Source organism: Galleria mellonella, unplaced genomic scaffold (assembly GCF_026898425.1).
Source record: "Galleria mellonella isolate WM207_F2 unplaced genomic scaffold, CSIRO_AGI_GalMel_v1 utg200, whole genome shotgun sequence".
Classification (NCBI taxonomy): domain Eukaryota; kingdom Metazoa; phylum Arthropoda; class Insecta; order Lepidoptera; family Pyralidae; genus Galleria; species Galleria mellonella.
The window spans coordinates 519,354-536,413 of NW_026442034.1; the positions used below are offsets into that span (position 1 = coordinate 519,354).

Genomic DNA, 17,060 nt, shown 5'->3' on the forward strand with positions numbered 1-17,060 from the left:
GACCCACAGGAATGGAATAAGGAATAAATAACTTTATGCTGTTATTTCCTAATAACTGAGATTTCATGCTTCCATATCCAGAATTACACTTTTATATCCCACTCACCAGAAGAACACTTTGTACAAAAGTCGTTTGCATGGGCACCTCTATCCTATTTGTGTTTGTACCGCGAAGCAGTTGTGTTTGTATGGCTGTGTTTCGGTTTGAAGGATGGGATATGGTAGTGAATTTACAGGGTACAGTGGAATAACACCTAAGTCCTCAGGAATGGCAACGCATCAGGAGTATCATGGGTGAAACAGTATACACTGTTATGTCCATGATACTGACGATTACCACTTTCCATCTTAAACCGTTTGTTTGCCATTCTAAGTTGCATAAAAAAAATCCCACTCAAATGAATATGATAACCTGACAATCATAGATATTTGACAACAGAAATATGTTTTGTCGTAAAGTATACATACTGTCAATTTTTGTACGGAGTGTCCGCGAGACGGAGTACGAAGAAGCAAAGCCTAAAATACTTGTTAAGTTTTTAATGCCCATCAACCTTGGGTAGTTGATAGTTGAATTACTTAAATTTTATTGAATTTGGCTATAACCTAATTTTCCAGGGTGTCAGTATCGGAGAAACGTTCAGAGAACGGCGTTAGTTCTCAGCTGAACATTGCTCATGCGGAGAGACGTGACTCAGGAGTGTACAGGTGTCGCGCCGAAAATTCTTACGGCCGGGACGAACTGCTCATATACTTAGCTGTGCAAGGTAATTCCAACAATTCTGCAAGGAAACAAAAATCTAAATGTTATTGATTTTTATATCTTTAATTAAACATTATCCAAAATAGCATATAACTATAAGAAAGTATGTTTAAATAATGTTGTCTGTATTATTAACTCTGCCACACTTGTATATTTGAAATTTACATGCCAGTGGTATGACTTTTAGTTTGTATGAAGTAGTGTGATATTAAAACTACTGGGTTTGGAGACATATACGTGATATATACTTATCACCAAACTAGGCATCAAAATCACAGAATAATATAATAATAGAATAATCATGATATCAATTTCAATGTTCTTAATTTATTACTTTTAATACGATACAATACTGCAGCCTTCAAGCGGGGTATAAAAACACACTCACAAGTTGTTAAGATGACAATTGCTAACACAGAATCTCTGTGGTGGCAACCCTCAAATTTGAACTAAATTACTTGTTTACCATCAGATGAAGTGTGGTCACTTTGACCAACTGTTATGAAAATACCTGTTTCTATCCTTCAGAAGTGTGGTCACTTTGACCAGCTATTATGAAAAATACCTGTCTATGTCTTTCAGAATTCCCCGAGGCGCCCCGTGGACTGCAAGTGGTCCAGCGCAGCGGGCGCGGTGCTACTATATCGTGGCGGCGCGGCTACGACGGGAACGCACGCGTCCACCTCTACAAGCTGCAGTACCGAGTAGTTGGTGACCGCGATCGCGACCACGACCGGCAGGGCACCGATGCCAGGGACGACTGGGCTGATGCACCCACACGGGACGTTCCAGCAGACAGGGTTACAACGAGGTAACCATAGATTATTTACTATTTTTTGCCTATCACTTCATACTAGTAGATTTTGGAAGTAGAATAACCAGTGAAAGTATAAAGAGTGACCAAATTTATTTTGGTAAGTTCAAGGAGTTACGACGGTTGAAATTATCTCTGAGTATGTATACCTGGGACAAGTTGTCCAAATGGGTAAATCTAACTTCGACCGAGAGGTCAACCGACGAATCCAACTCGGCCGGGCAGCGTTGGGAAAACTATGCTACATCTTTTCATCCAAAATACCTTCATTTGAAGACAAAGGTACCTACATCTCATTTGAATTTGAAGACAAAGGTCTTTAACCAGTGCGTGTTACCAGTGATGACTTACGAAACCAATACGTGGTTCTACACGATTGCCCGTATGCAAAAGCTTGAAGTTACTCAGCGGGCTATGGAGAGGGCTATGCTTGGAGTCTCTTTGCGTGATACAATCCGAAATGAGAATATCCGCAAAAGAACTAAAATAACCGACATAGCCCGAAGGATAAAAAAAGCTAAAGTAGCAATGGGTCACATAGCTCGAATAACCGACAACCGATGGGGAAGAAAGGTTCTTGAGTGACAACCGCGTACGGGTAAACGTAGTGTAGAATGAGCCCTCCCCCCACTAGATGTAGTGATGATATGAAATGCATTGCAGGGAGTCAGTGGATGCAGGCGGCTCAGGACCATTCTTTATAGCGGTCTTTGGGGGAGGCTTATATCCAGCGGTAGACGGGTAGTGGCTGAAATGATGATGATGAAGTTCAAGAAGTTGAAATTAAACGATACTTGATAGAGGACAATTTTATATTTTAGAGAGGATGCAGCTGACCTGGGCTCAGAGATAACCCTGGAATATAACGTGGAGGGTCTACGTCCAGCTACAGCGTATGCGCTACGACTAGCGGCCGTCAATGCTATCGGCGAGAGTGAATATTCAGACTCAGTCATTATACAAACGTCAGAAGAAGGTACCTATGAAATAATGTGAAATATTTAAAGTTGCGTAAAAGAAAAAAAAATTTAATGGATATATCATTTTTCAGCACCATCTGAGCCTCCTCAGAATGTACAAGTACAAGCGACAGAACCCGGAGAACTACTCATCAAATGGCAGGTTAGAAGAAAAATCATTGACTGTCCTTAACTCTGATTTAAAACTAAGCGATCCAATTATATTAAGTTTAATATTGGTTTAGTCGAACAGTGTTAGCGAAAACGACAACTTTCTTTTAAGTGTAAATCTTGCGTGACGACACATCATGCATGTGAAATTTGCCACGCACGCATAATTCGGCTCACTGCGCCCGCAGATGCGCAAACGCAGCGAATAGTGCACCGTTGTTTAAGATCTACACTCATATTATGTTGCAAACAGTCATATCAACCGCATGTCACCGCGTTTCGCCGCGGACGGCTTCCATTCAAGGCGGAATGTTTATAAGAAGTATAATTATATAATTATATTATGCACTCATATTTGTGTATGTTTGTTTTATTTACGTTATTTTTACCTGTATCTTTCTCGCACTAGATTACCCGCCAATTAATTATTTTCTCTCTAACTACACTGGGTTGGCTGGAAGAGATCTCTTTTAGAGATAAGCCCTCCCTTGCTAACAAGTTATTAAACAAACCGCTGTATCTATTGTTCAAGTGCAATAAAGATTATATATGTATATTGTATGCGGGCAGCCGCCGCCGCAGGAGTCGTGGAACGGCGAGCTGCTGGGGTACGTGGCGTGGTGGCGCGAGGTGGGCGCGGAGGGCGCGGGCGCGGGCGGCGCGCTGACGGCGGGCGGCTGGGGCGCGGCGGCGGCGCGCGCGCCGGGGCTGCGGCCGCGCGCCACCTACGAGGTGCGCGTGCGCGCCTACAACGCCGTCGGCGCCGGCCCGGCCTGCGCGCCGCTCGCCGCCGCCACGCTCGAGGCAGGTCAGTGGCGCGCGTGTCGCTCGCTGTCATTGTTGTCGCTGCACGGTACCGGCGCCGGGGCTGCGGCCGCGCGCCACCTACGAGGTGCGCGTGCGCACCTACAACGAATTTTTATCACTGTCGTTATGCGACAATGTGTTAATTTGTAGAGAATATAAAAAGCCAAATTAGTGTTTTCAGCTTTAAGAAACAGCAAATAAATAAAGTAGCAAAAGAAAACAAATATTATTATCTACTTACAGCACCGGAAGCACCACCAGAGCGTGTTCGCTGCGAGACAATATCGTCTCAGTCCATCCGCGTGTGGTGGGAGCCACCGCCACCTGCTGCCCGCGGAGGAGTACTGCTGGGATACGAATTGTTGTATGAGGTTATTTGTTCTGTATTTATCTATACTAATATTGTAAAGAGAAAGGATCTGATAGTTTTTTTTTTTTAAGGTAGATAAACTCAAAAACAACTTTTTTCACTTATAGAAAGCCACTTTATCAGCGAGTAATATAAGTTATACTAAAAAAAAAATTATATACCCGCATAAAAAAGCGGACCATACTGTTAGTATTATATAAAATAAAAAGCTAACTCTTTGTGATTAAACCATTATTACTATTTTTTTACTATTTATTTTTAACTTGTCGTGCATTGTCATGAAAATGTATCCTCTCATTTTATTATATGATGTAATTTAACCTATTGACAATTTGATATATTGGCATTTTTTCGTATCTTCGGTTAAGATACGCGGAATGTGCCGCTAGCCTTAGAGGCGTGTGTCCGATGCAGGCGTGGGAGGAGAGCGGCGAGGCGGAGGTGGTGCGCAGCGGCGGCACGGAGGCGCTGCTGCAGGCGCTGCGGCCCGCCGCCAACTACTCGCTGGCCGTGCGCGCGCGCACCGCCGCCGGCGTCGGCCCGCCCGCCGCCGCGCACTGCCGCACGCACGAGGACGGTCAGCCAGCCTCATACCGCACTATAAGCAATAATACCCCACTATGATCTCACCTCTCCTCCACAAATACACGTCAGCACCTAAATTATTTTTCCAAGCTAATCGTAACTACACATACATACATTGCCACCTGTACAGACGTTAGTTGTTTCTGTAGTTATGAAAAGCACACATCACGGCATTTGCATGAAGTTTCTGGATTGTGGTCATAAAATACTTTGTTCTATAACTTACATTTTACACCAATAGAAATTACTTGCGTCGAGTGTATCTTGAGCTTCAATAATTAAAATATACTTTCAGTGCCCGGAGCACCGGCTGATATTAAAGCTTTAGCAAACTCGGAAGACACGGTGATGGTCAGCTGGCTTGCTCCAGTACACAAGAATGGCAAGATCAAACACTACACCGTGTACAATAGACCACAAAGGTATGACACTATTGATAGAAGCAATTTTAGAGATAGTACGCACGTAAAACGGATAGGATAGTATATCCTACCGTGTTTCAAAAATTTACTAGAGGTATTATTTTCTAGATACTGAATGGTTGTCGTATAACTTTAATTTGTTGTAATTTACTACTTTAAAATTCACACAGTCTAAATCACTGAATTTAAGACCATGTCGTACAGTACTATTCTCATATACTTTCCTCATTTTGCTTGTTTAAGACACCAATAACAAAAGTCCTAAGGAATAATTTACTTATATGTAATCATTTTGTTCTCGTCATACGACTTCTTTAGATATCGAGTAAAGAGCCCTTTTGACAGGACAGGACAGCACTCCCAAGTGATGGTACTCCATAAGGACGGTGAAGAGGAGTACCAGGTAGAAGTTCGGGGACTGCAGACGCACCAGACCTATGAGTTTTGGGTGACGGCTGCCACCGCATCGGGAGAGGGCGAGATGAGCGCTATCGTTGCAAGAAAGCCTAACGCTAGAGGTGAGTTCTTTTATCGTGAATGTATTGAATATATATAATAAGGAGTTGTTTGGTTTTTCCAATTTTTTTGTATGGTGCAAAGACTTAAACGATCAGGCAACAAGACCGCCGAAAAATTGATGTTTTAGAGATGTGGTGCTAGAGGCAAATATTGCAAATACCTTGAACTGCCTTCCGAACTAACGTTTCTGGCTGAAGAGGTTCTGGGGAGGCTGCTGTAGTATGTGGTGTCCGAACACAATCGCTGTAATTTGCGATGAGTATTGCTCGATTGAATTTTCTTTAAGAGATAAAGATGTCCTGCGTTTCTTTAACAGGGAAAGATATTATCTAGGCGGGACATCTTTATCTGTATTGATATAATTAATATCGCTGCGAGGTCCTGGCATAGAATGGGCCATCCATTTCTCTTCCCTAGGTATCGTAAGAAGTGACTAAGGGAACTTAATGGTGGACGGATGGTTAGCAGCATCGCTTTTAAACATCACTAAAGCCTAACTGCGGTTGCTAATCCACCTGCCAGGCGTAGCATCTACCAGCAAAACACCTCTCCCTCTTTTATTTAGTAGGCCTATGTTCAGCAAAGGAAATAATAGTTACATTATGATATTATTTGATCTGTCGTGTATGGGTGTCCGCCAGCGCCGGCAATGTTGGCGTCTTTCGCTCGCCGCGTGGTGTCGGCAGAGGGCGCACGTGTGCGGCTGCAGTGCCGCGCGGCCGGCGCGCCACCGCCGCTGCACGCCTGGTCTCGCCGTCGCGCTGCACCACCACTCCTCGCTGACCCGCGGCTGCTGCTTGACGGCAACGACCTCGTCATACTCAGTCAGTATACATCTCTGTTCAGCACGTATATATAGCCCATTAATGAATACCAGAGGTAAATGGCCTCTGATCCCTGGCATCTCCATTATTCGTGACCAAGGTTATAGGAACAGTGAAGTAGGAGGTGTGGAGAGTTTTCGTAAGAGATTTAGTTACCGATAAAAACGACTGGATCTCACAACATATAATACACGAATTTTGAGAACAGATAAGAACATTATGGAGCTGAAAGAAGAGGTGAACAAGTTACACTGGGGTATTATAGGATTATCTAAAGTTCAAAGACGTAGAAGATACGATAATCCTTTTTTTTGTACTTCTGTACAATACGCTCGAAGTTCTCAACGAGTATGTATACTTGGGACAACTTGTTTAACTTGGTAAATCTAGCTTCGCTCTAGAAGATAATTAACAGATTAACTCGGCTAGACAGCATTCAAAAAACTATGCTACTACGTCTTCTAATTCAAAATATCTCCGAAGTTGAAAATGAAGCTTTTTAACTAGTCCGTGTTGACAGTAATAACCTATTAAAGCGAAACGTGTTCCTACATGGTTAACCGTACCCAAAGTTTTATATTACTCTGCGAGCTGTAGTAAAGGTTATCCTTAGAGTTTCTTTGTGTGATAGAATTCAAAATAAGAAAGTTCATAGAAGAACCAAAGTGACTGACATAGCTCAAAGAATAAATAACTTGAAGAAGCAACAGGTTCTTGAGTGGTGATCTCGTACGGGCAAACACAGTGTAGACCAGTCTCCTACTAAAAGGAGTGATGAATTCAAATACATCGCAGGTAGTTATGGATGTATGTGGCTCAGGATAATTATGGCAGTCTATGGGGGAGGCCTATATTTAGTAGGGGACAAATAACAGCCGATACTATGAACCACGATGGTTTCAGGGCAGGGCAGAGGCCGAGCTGGTAGGGTATTAACCTCGTGATTAGTAAGGATCGGTTGCGCGCGCAGGTGTCGGCGAGGCCGTGGCGGACAACTACACGTGCACGGTGCGCAACCCGTGGGGCGCGGAGCGCGGCACGTGGCAGGTGCTGGCCGCGCGGCCGCCGCCCGCGCCGCGCGCGCGCCTGGCCGCCGCCGCGCCCGCCGCGCTGCGCCTCGCCTGGGACGCGCCGCCCGCCGCGCTCCTCGCCGCGCTCAGGGGTAACACGCACAACCACTCTGCGCCACAAATATTATTAACGATCACAGGCCGGTGCACGACGTGCTTAACATTGGAATTTAACCTAATTTCATAATTATAGAAAACCGATTTACAAAACATAAAACAACTCTCAATAAACTAAAAAACAAAAACAAAATTTTACAATTAACAAGTAAATTATTAATAATAACTTGTTTAGTTGGATCACAATCCATATCTTACTGATACTAAACCTAGAAAACTAAGTTAATAAAATGCAATATTGAATTCATTATTTCTGTCCTCCTCCAGCTGCACTGAACTTTTAACAGTGCTGAGTGCATAGTGTTCCAGTACTACTGGAATAGACAATCTCGCTTCTCTAGAATTAAGGATGAAATAAGTAACCAGCTATTTGTTTGTTTCATCCTTCTAATCAGCAAAATATTCACGAAAGAAAAATCCAGTATTACCTATATTATAACAGTGAATTTAGATTTTAGTTATTGCTGTGAGTAATTCAATTAATGTCACGCTGCAATATTTAGGATATACGGTGGAGCACAAGCTCGCAGATGAAGAGCAAGCGACTGCTTGGATTGCGACACGACTAAGTAGCAACGCGCGCTCGCACACGCTCGAACGCCTCGCATGCGGCACGCCTTACCGCGTAAGGCTTATCGCACACAACGCGGTTGGCGCATCACCGCCCAGCGAGGAATTGATTGTCTCCACCAAAGGGGGACGTAAGTTTAACAATAATAATAACAGCATTACAATTTATTAAGTAAGTAAAATTCCGTGTGGCCCTGGTATAGAATAAGCCTACCCTTCTTTTCCCGTGGATGTCGTAAGAAGCGATTAGGGGAGGGCGAGGGATGGGCAGCAGCCTTCCTCTCAAAACATCTCCAAAGCCTAACTGCGATTGCCAATCCGCCTACCGAGCGTGATAACTACTGTCAAAACCTTCTTTATGTTCAGCAGTTGACAAATAAAGGCTGATATGAGGATGATGAAGGGAGTAAAGTGATTAACTTCGTAACAATTTATTACTATCCCTTTCTGCCAAAGAAGGATTAGGAACAAAATATTACCTGCTACCTCACTGTGCTGGCCAAGTAGCTTGGTATACATTTTAAAATTTTTCTTTTTCTTGCCCATGTGTTATGTACTACGCTTTATTCTTTTTTTTTTTTTAATATATCAAGGGAGTAAAAAAGACTAGACAGCCCTTGTCAATTCTTAAATGGATGATAAGACAATACGCTGCACATCACTGAATTAAAAGTTTTTTCATGCCATGTTTTGTCTGATTACTTTCAGCTTCGCGAGCCCCATCAGAGAAAGACCTAATCGCCACAAACAGCACGTGCGCCCGTATCAATCTGCTGACTTGGGACAGTAATGGATGCCCTCTTACTCAGTTCACGGTGTCAGTGCGGAGCTTCGAGGAGACCACGTGGCGGTCGCAAACGGTCCCAGCGGTCGAGCCGACTGTTTTGTGTGGGCTGGTGACCGCGACATGGTACCACTTAAAGGTGGTCGCCAACAGTGCCGCTGGTTTCACCACTGGCAATTATTATTTTTCAACCCTCACAGAGGATGGAGGTATGTTCAGCTTGACAGATGATTTTTTATAAGACTTTTTTTTATTAAATATGTGTCTAGTGAAATTAAGGAAGTGGAACTGCTTTAGATTTTTTTGTTACGGAGGTTGAAAACGCGAGCGTTAATTCTAGTGTTGCAAGTGTTTATGGACCATGTGATGTTTTCTTTAAATGGATGATAATGGAATGTCAACCCCACCTATACCAACGGTATACGCTGGCGGGGCACCAGTGAGGGATAATAGGTGAGAATGAAAAAGCAGGTCAGTTAGCCCATCGTGACGAATGCAACAAGTATTAATCATGATGGTTTCCAGGGAAAACCACGTGGAGGTTGACCTCATAGGACTTGCTGTTAGTCCCTATTACTAATAATCCCTTTCCCCTTACCATGTGATGTTCTCAGTAACAATATTTTATGTTCTCACTTCTTGGTATATTTACGACGTCAAAAAAAGTTGTTAAGGGAAGAAAGCCTTTTCTATTTTAGTTGGTATGATTATGACAGAGAACTTGTCATAAAAGTTCCTAAGGTACATAGAAATAACAATGGACAGAGCGCATCCCGGCGCCGGCGCAGTTCCCACCGGGCGGCGAGGGCGCGGCGCCGCGCGCGGCTGCCGTACTAGCCGCCTGCGCCTGCGCACTGCTCGCTGCGCTGCTGCTGCTCGCCGTGCTCGCTTACAGGACCAGGTTTGTATCCAGCACCATCAAATAAAATGCAAAGTGAAAATTAAATGTAAACGTTTGATTAAAATACTCGTATAGTATTCTTATCCATACAGTAAGTATTCAAATTTGACTATGAATCAAAAAATTGCTTACTCTCTCACTATTTTATATTTTTCGAAAATAAATCGATATTAATAGTTCTAGAAAGAGTATTAAAGTTGTTGCCAATAAATCAAATTGCATACACCCTGTTACTCTCGCACGTATTACACGGAAGATCGATTGTAAATTGATGGAAGATTGGCAACAATACATTGCATATTTTCTGTATGATGCTTCACACCCCACTAGCTATCCATGTTGACTATACGCGTTAGTAGATATTCATACGATCAGATATTATTTATTTTATTTTATTAAACACATGATCATAAAATGCGTACATTTGTTTACTTTTTTCAACAGTTTTGATCGGTTTAAATAATATTGCAGTCTATCAGCACCGTGCCTTAGAAAAGGATACGAACAGGGAGACATCTCGGAGGAGGAGGACAAGTCGATAGAGAAGAGGGACAACAAGCGCAATTGTCAGCAAGTGTATACTTCATCACCTATCAAACATCCTCTCAGCAAGAAAGACCAGCAAGGTATCTTAGCGAACAAACTATTAAGGAACTAAATATTTTTGATTTTTCTGCATATTAGGTGTACAGGTTACATACATGCTCATCCGTCGTCAGTATTTCGTATTTGATCTCATTATTTCATATTACTACTAGTTCACTTTTGATCACCAATATGTACCAATATGTACGTAAATCCTACATTAAGTATTAGATTAATTATATATTTTTTCTTTTTCTTTTTTTATAAAATATGCTTTGGAAATGTCAGGATTTATTATAGACATCTTCGGTAATATTCAGTTTCATAGTCAATGTACATGAAATCTATTCGTGTCCTCGCAGAGATGTACGAGATCAGTCCGTACGCAACGTTCAGCATGTCTGGCGGGGTGGGCGGCGTGTGCGTGGGCGAGGAGGCGCAGGTGTCGGGCGGCACGCTGCGCACGTTCGGGCGCGGCGAGCCGCCGCCGCTGGCCGCCGCGCCGCCCGCGCGCCTCGCACACTCCACGCACGCAGCACACGCGGCCCACGCGGCGCCTGCGCACAAGCAGCGCTCGCCGCTTAACTCCGGTCTGTACCGCCGCATACATGTACACTGTTACGTCTCTCACACAACCACCTATCGTCACACTTGCCTTAACACCATTATCGTCTTAGTCTCGATCGTCAAATAAAATATAAATAGTAAATAATCAATTAAATTTTAAAGGTACTAAAGTAAAAGTAGTTGATTCATTTTTAACATATTTTGTCTTCATAACAAGTATACTAAATAATAGCAGTTTATTATGTGAATTTATACATAAAATATACCTGAACAATTTTTTTTTATTCTAATTTATAAAAGAATAATTCTTTCACTACGATACTAGATACGTTTGAAATATAAGTACATTATCGTAAATCCATAATCAGTTTTATTGTGTTGTTGCAGAGGAGTACACGCTGTCGCGCGCGATGACGCTGATGGTGCGGCGCTCGGAGTCCGACTCGGACTCGAGCGGCTCGCCGTGCGCTGATTGCAATAGTTCCAGCGTCTCGTACAGGATGCCCATAGCGCCATCTAAAGGTACGCTCAAACACTAGCAATTGCAGTATTAATGCACTTTCTAATGGGCTACTTTACCAAATTCGAACACACTTCTAATAAAACAATTATTACTAAACAGAATTTGTATAGAACAGTGCATTGTGCATTTATGTCAAATGATTTAAGTCGACTAGGTATTTCTGTTTATTATGGGATGGTTTTTAGTTTCTTGGACAATATTTACATTTATTTTGTGGGTGTATTGTGTGGAAGAATTTCAGTATACTTTTACGGCGGAGGCCATATTGTTTAGAATTATTAGATTGTTGTAGATTTTTCAAAAGTTTTAGAAAAATATTTTTAATAGAAAATCAGATTATTAGAAATATTTTTAATAGGGCAAACAAATTATTTATATTTTCTTATTTCCGTTATATTTTAGATACTCGTAACCTTATATTCAGAATATACTAGATTTGGTTATTGTTTATTTGGCCTGTAGGTTTTGTTTTAAATTATTACGTTTGTCTAGGACAATATAAGGTGTCTCCCTCTATGTTTAATAAAAAAATATGATTAATTTACATTGTAATTACGAATTTATTCTTCCTTTTATTTAAGGATTTCCTCTTGTCGGTACAACTAATTCATGCATCTTCTTCCAATCAGTTCTATCCCAGGCCATATCCTTGATCTCCCTATACGACATGACATACAGTGCCTCTTTTATCTGTCCCATGTTATTCGAGGAATAATCTTCCACTTCCTCTTTTGCTCTCTTAAAAAAATCGTCATGTCGTATAAGATGGCTCAATCATTGACATCCTAGTTTGAGTACTGGATGCCATGTTTTTATTACTATCCTAGTTTATTTCAATAGACTTTAATGGGAATAGAAGAATCATTGATTGTACTATAAGACAGGCCGCTGAAGTTCAGCAGTAATGTCAATTAGAGAATATTTCTGTGATAATAACGAGGCATGTCTGTCCGTTTGCACGTGCAGGCGGCGCGGAGGAGGCGCTGCGCGCGGCGACGGACTCGAGCGCGGAGTCGGCCGCCGCCGAACGCCGCCGCCGCCGCCCGCGCCGCCACCACGCGCCCGCTGCCGCCAGGTCACTACCACCACAGCTACCTCGCATTATACCGGGTGTAAGGGCCTGGTTGACAAAAACTGAAACAGTGAATTCGGACCATTATTCTGAACTGGAAACTAGTGGAAATTCTTTCAGGAAATTTTCAATTTTGTTCCAGTTTTATTCATTTAAAATCATGTTCTCTATGATATTATATCATAATATAAATAAATAATACTTTATAGTGAAATACTGTGAATTATCAAAAAAACAGCAATGTAATATTCATGTTAAAATCCTACCACGACGCGCGGAATCAGCCGTGTAAGATCAACGCCACAAGCGTACGAAAACTACCTACAAAGAAGCGCCGTTATTCACGCAGTATAGATTACCCGCGTCGCGTGGAGCACAGTATGTCTTAAATTTCAAATACATTGCGCGGCGTCAAAACTCAGAATCGTTAATTATATAGCTATGGTGCATTTTCGATGGGAAAGTAATCTACCATCTGATTGAGACCATTCATCTAAATCAGCTGTTTTCGTTTTGACCAACCTGTCCCTTCCACCCTGTATACTCGTATCTCATAGGCAGTGTCTCCATACAAATGTTTCACGAAAAACAACTAACACTTAACTTTTAGTCCGATTTCGATCTGAAAAGGAGAAACACTTAAAAATTAATCAGGACTGGAACGGAACTGAACTGGACTGTAGAATAAGTACACGCATTATTTCCTGCATAATATTTTATCACATCGAGATTGGACCGATAATAAACCGAGACCAGTATTACAGTGTGAACCTACCTTTGTTCTGATATACCTACTTAGCAGAAAAGAGAAGTCATTATTGCAATTCCTAAGAATTATGATCACACGCCGGACACTTCATATAAATACGCTACGATCTGTGCTTGTCACAACTACAGAAAGAATTAACTCTACTTGTAACATGTGTGTGTGTTTGTATGTGTGTGTGCGTGCGTGCGTGCGTGCGAACGTACGTGCGTGCTTGTGTGCGTGCGTGAGTACGAGCGAGTATGCGTGCGTGCGTGTGTGCGTGTGTGTGTAGTTATAACTAGCGCGGGAATATAGAATTTGGACATTGGTGCGTATTTACAAGGTGTTGAGGTCAGATCGCAGCGGACGGCAGGGAGTGTTCATACTCTATTTTAATATTGTTACTGATAATATAAGTACAGTTTTACAGTGTAAGTACAGTATAAGTTATAGTATTATACTACTGTGCCCTGTAAGGTCTCTATCATATTCCACCCTTCAAACCGATATACATGTTTACAAAAATATCCAAGTCCAGACTATATAAACGCAAAAAAATTGTTTTTGTTACAAAACAAATATGATTTATCTGTGTTTACATAAATATTAACTAAACGATAAAGTGTAGAATTCGCAATTATGATATAATTTATATGTATTATAGATTATTTTATATGTAACTTACAAGTGCAATAAAGAATATATATATAATTTTTAATGAAATTTAAAATCGCCAATATTTGTACAACTAGTGCTGACATCTGCCTATAATCTGTGGTTCTACACAGTGTTCCGACTTCCTGAAATAACTTCCCTCTTATGTAGGGTGGCAGAGTTAATGATACACTCCCAAAACATTTATTTTATATCGTACCGAGAGATGGCGCTTTTCTTATTTTCAGTGTAGTAAGCTAATAACGTCATCGCATACACTGTCTAAATGTACTTTGTATTTTTATTTTTTTCAAAAGAGAAGACATAGCCTCCTAACCCCTGGCGGGTTATGCAAAGAATATCAACAAGAAAAATATTATGAAAATAAATAAATTTTTTGTTTTTTTTTTGCAAGGCCAAATAATTTATAAAAATAAACTCTTAGAAAAAAAAAATTCTTAACAGACACCTTTCTAATTTTTCTCTGTTATTTTATTACCTTGTTAGGTAACTTACCAAATTTTGTCAAATTCGGAAACATTAGGTATATACTTCTAGGGGTTAGATAGACATAAAATACTGTATTTTAAGATTTACTGATATATATATATATATATATATATATATATATATATATATATATATAATATATAATATATTTGGGTGACGATCTCATATAAATAAAGATAGTGTAGAATGCCCTCACTAGATAGAGCAACGACTTGTACATTACTCGTATATTAGATACCAGAGGGAGACTTTGTACAAAAGTCATTTGCTTAGGTACCTCTGCTCTATTCGTGTTTCAACCGTGAAGCAGTTGTATTTGCATGGCTGTGTTTCGGTTTGAAAGGTGGGATATGGCGTGAATTTACAGGGTACAGAGTAATAACATCTGAGTCCTCAGGAAACAGTATACTCTGTTATGTCCATGGCACTGTTCATGTCTATAGGCGACGGTTACCACTTTCCATCAGGTGGGCCGTCAGCTTGTTTGCCATTCTAAGTTGTATAAAAAAAGTTAGTGCAGCAGGTGGTGTAGGATCATTCATTATGTCAGTATATATGCCTATTTCTTGTATAATTAAATTAAAATTTAATTTCAGGTACCAACAACGGCAGGAACAGGAGAGAAGAGATTTCACCATACACGTATAAAACATAAGACAATAAAGACTGCTGCGAGCAAAATAATTGATGTACTAATAAAACGTTTACGAGATTACAGTTTTAAAATAAGAGTTTTGTAAATATTTTTATGAGTTTTGTACATTTAGATTATCGTTGCGGCCTACGGAGACTAGCCAAATTGTCAAAATTAAATTATATTAAAGTTTTATAAAATATTTTTAATTGTAAGTATTACAGGTATTATTATTGTTAATATCTGAATTGTAATATTAAGGTATAGAGATTTATAAAAGTAATGAATTATTGATTTTTTTTTTTGTTAATTCTAACACAATAAAGTCGTTTATAGATTCTAACAACCCTAGTACGTGTAAAGTTAAGGGGCACATACACGATACAAATTATTGCTTCGATCGATATGAAAAAATCCAATCGATTGATCGTTGCAAATGATAATTTAATTTAGTTCAACGGAACGGTAAACGTGCCATCAAAGACGCAAACCCAAAGATTGTATTGATATTTTAATTGATTGAATTGAATGTACGATTAAGAGATCATTAGCAATATTGGCATGTAATATGAATAATAGTTTTGCAGTGAAACGCCCAGCAATCAAATTTAAGTTGAAAATTTAAGTTGAAAGTTGAAGAGTTTATTAATATTATAGGAATCAACAACGAAACACACATGGCTACCTAAGACTTACACTTAATTGACACACGCGGCAATGTTGCCAACAGATAAAAAAACAAAGTTACCATTCTACAAATGATATTATGCACACATTACACTGTCTATATCTAATAGCATGCACCAAAAAAATGGATTCGTTGTTTCGATCAGTCTTGAAACGGCATATCGTAAATGTATACCGTACCGTCTATGGGCCCCTTTACTATGTTTCGTTGAAATGACTATCACACTCTAATGCCGGGTTCAGACAGTTCACACGGTGACAAATTTGGTCGCCGGCGAGTCGCTGGCGACTTTTAAGTTGGTGTATGGATATGAACATTAGGTTTGAGTTAAAATGGCTGGCTATCATACTCGCTGTCGCATGAACTTGGAATAAAGACGATAGAATTATTGTTGTTTGAAAAAAACAAATAGTTGAAAATGTAACTAGTATAGTATCAGTTAGTACTCCAACTGGGAATATATTCAGCCCGGACACGAGAGAGGTTTTAATCCCTTCGTGTTATGTTAACAGAAGGTAAATTTGGAACAAAGAATTATTTTTCACTTATAAATTCATATAAATTCAAAAATAAACCATTCAATAAAGTTAGTTAAAAATTTGTTATTTTCAATGGACTTTCAATTTCCCATTAGACTGTATTTTTGAAGAGGTCCAAAACGAGAAAGGTTTGAGTAAATTTATATTTTTAGTGTGTATATTACGCGTTGTTTTAGCCGATTTTAATTTAATATTAAAAGTTGCTTACATATTGGTCCCTTATTTATTTTGCTCAGTAAAATCTAATTGTAGACACAAAATTCTGTGTCTTAATTTAAAATAAAAACGATGCGTTTTATTAATTTTAAAATAATTATAGTGAGATCACTAACTAGTCATTATTGTTTTTATTAGAATTAAACTCACTGTTTTTTATGTCGCAACTCAAATGTCGCGTGGTTGAATTGAAGCAATTAACACATAAAACGATGTGATACAGTGCCTTCGTACGGACTCTTTAGTGTTATGCCGATTAATTGATTAATTATATATATATATATATATATATATATATATATATATATATATATATATATATATATATATATATATATATATAAACATTATGTGTACACTAATTGAGTATCAGCAGACTGTTTTTATGATCAAATCTCTTGTTTTTTTTTTTATGCAACTTAGAATGGCAAACAAACTGATAACCCATTAGATGAAAAATGATAACCGTCGCCTATAGACATAAGCAGCACCATGGACATAACAGAGTATACTGTTTCGCCCATGATATCCCCCATATATTGCCATTCCTGAGGACTCGGGTGTTACCCCTCTGTACCCTGTAAATTTACTATCTTATCCCACCTTTCAAACTGAAACACAGCCATGCAAACATACTTATGTTCTACC

General features: G+C 40.0%; 1 protein-coding gene across 1 annotated transcript in view; it reads left to right on the plus strand.

The window, feature by feature from the left end:
• LOC113519148 (cell adhesion molecule Dscam2-like) overlaps positions 1–16,683 on the plus strand; it is a 271,730-nt gene extending 255,047 nt beyond the window's left edge. Inside the window, exons 19-37 of the mRNA XM_052894222.1 lie at positions 619–767; positions 1,346–1,574; positions 2,399–2,553; positions 2,629–2,699; positions 3,278–3,515; positions 3,758–3,885; positions 4,299–4,461; positions 4,765–4,891; positions 5,237–5,409; positions 6,052–6,234; positions 7,205–7,396; positions 7,925–8,122; positions 8,700–8,984; positions 9,541–9,676; positions 10,148–10,302; positions 10,624–10,851; positions 11,216–11,350; positions 12,318–12,426; positions 14,932–16,683. Of these exons, the coding sequence (XP_052750182.1) occupies positions 619–767; positions 1,346–1,574; positions 2,399–2,553; positions 2,629–2,699; positions 3,278–3,515; positions 3,758–3,885; positions 4,299–4,461; positions 4,765–4,891; positions 5,237–5,409; positions 6,052–6,234; positions 7,205–7,396; positions 7,925–8,122; positions 8,700–8,984; positions 9,541–9,676; positions 10,148–10,302; positions 10,624–10,851; positions 11,216–11,350; positions 12,318–12,426; positions 14,932–14,983 (3,106 nt within the window). The 3' untranslated portion in view covers positions 14,984–16,683. The remainder of the gene's footprint in view (positions 1–618; positions 768–1,345; positions 1,575–2,398; positions 2,554–2,628; positions 2,700–3,277; positions 3,516–3,757; positions 3,886–4,298; positions 4,462–4,764; positions 4,892–5,236; positions 5,410–6,051; positions 6,235–7,204; positions 7,397–7,924; positions 8,123–8,699; positions 8,985–9,540; positions 9,677–10,147; positions 10,303–10,623; positions 10,852–11,215; positions 11,351–12,317; positions 12,427–14,931) is intronic.
• Positions 16,684–17,060: the final 377 nt, after the last annotated feature.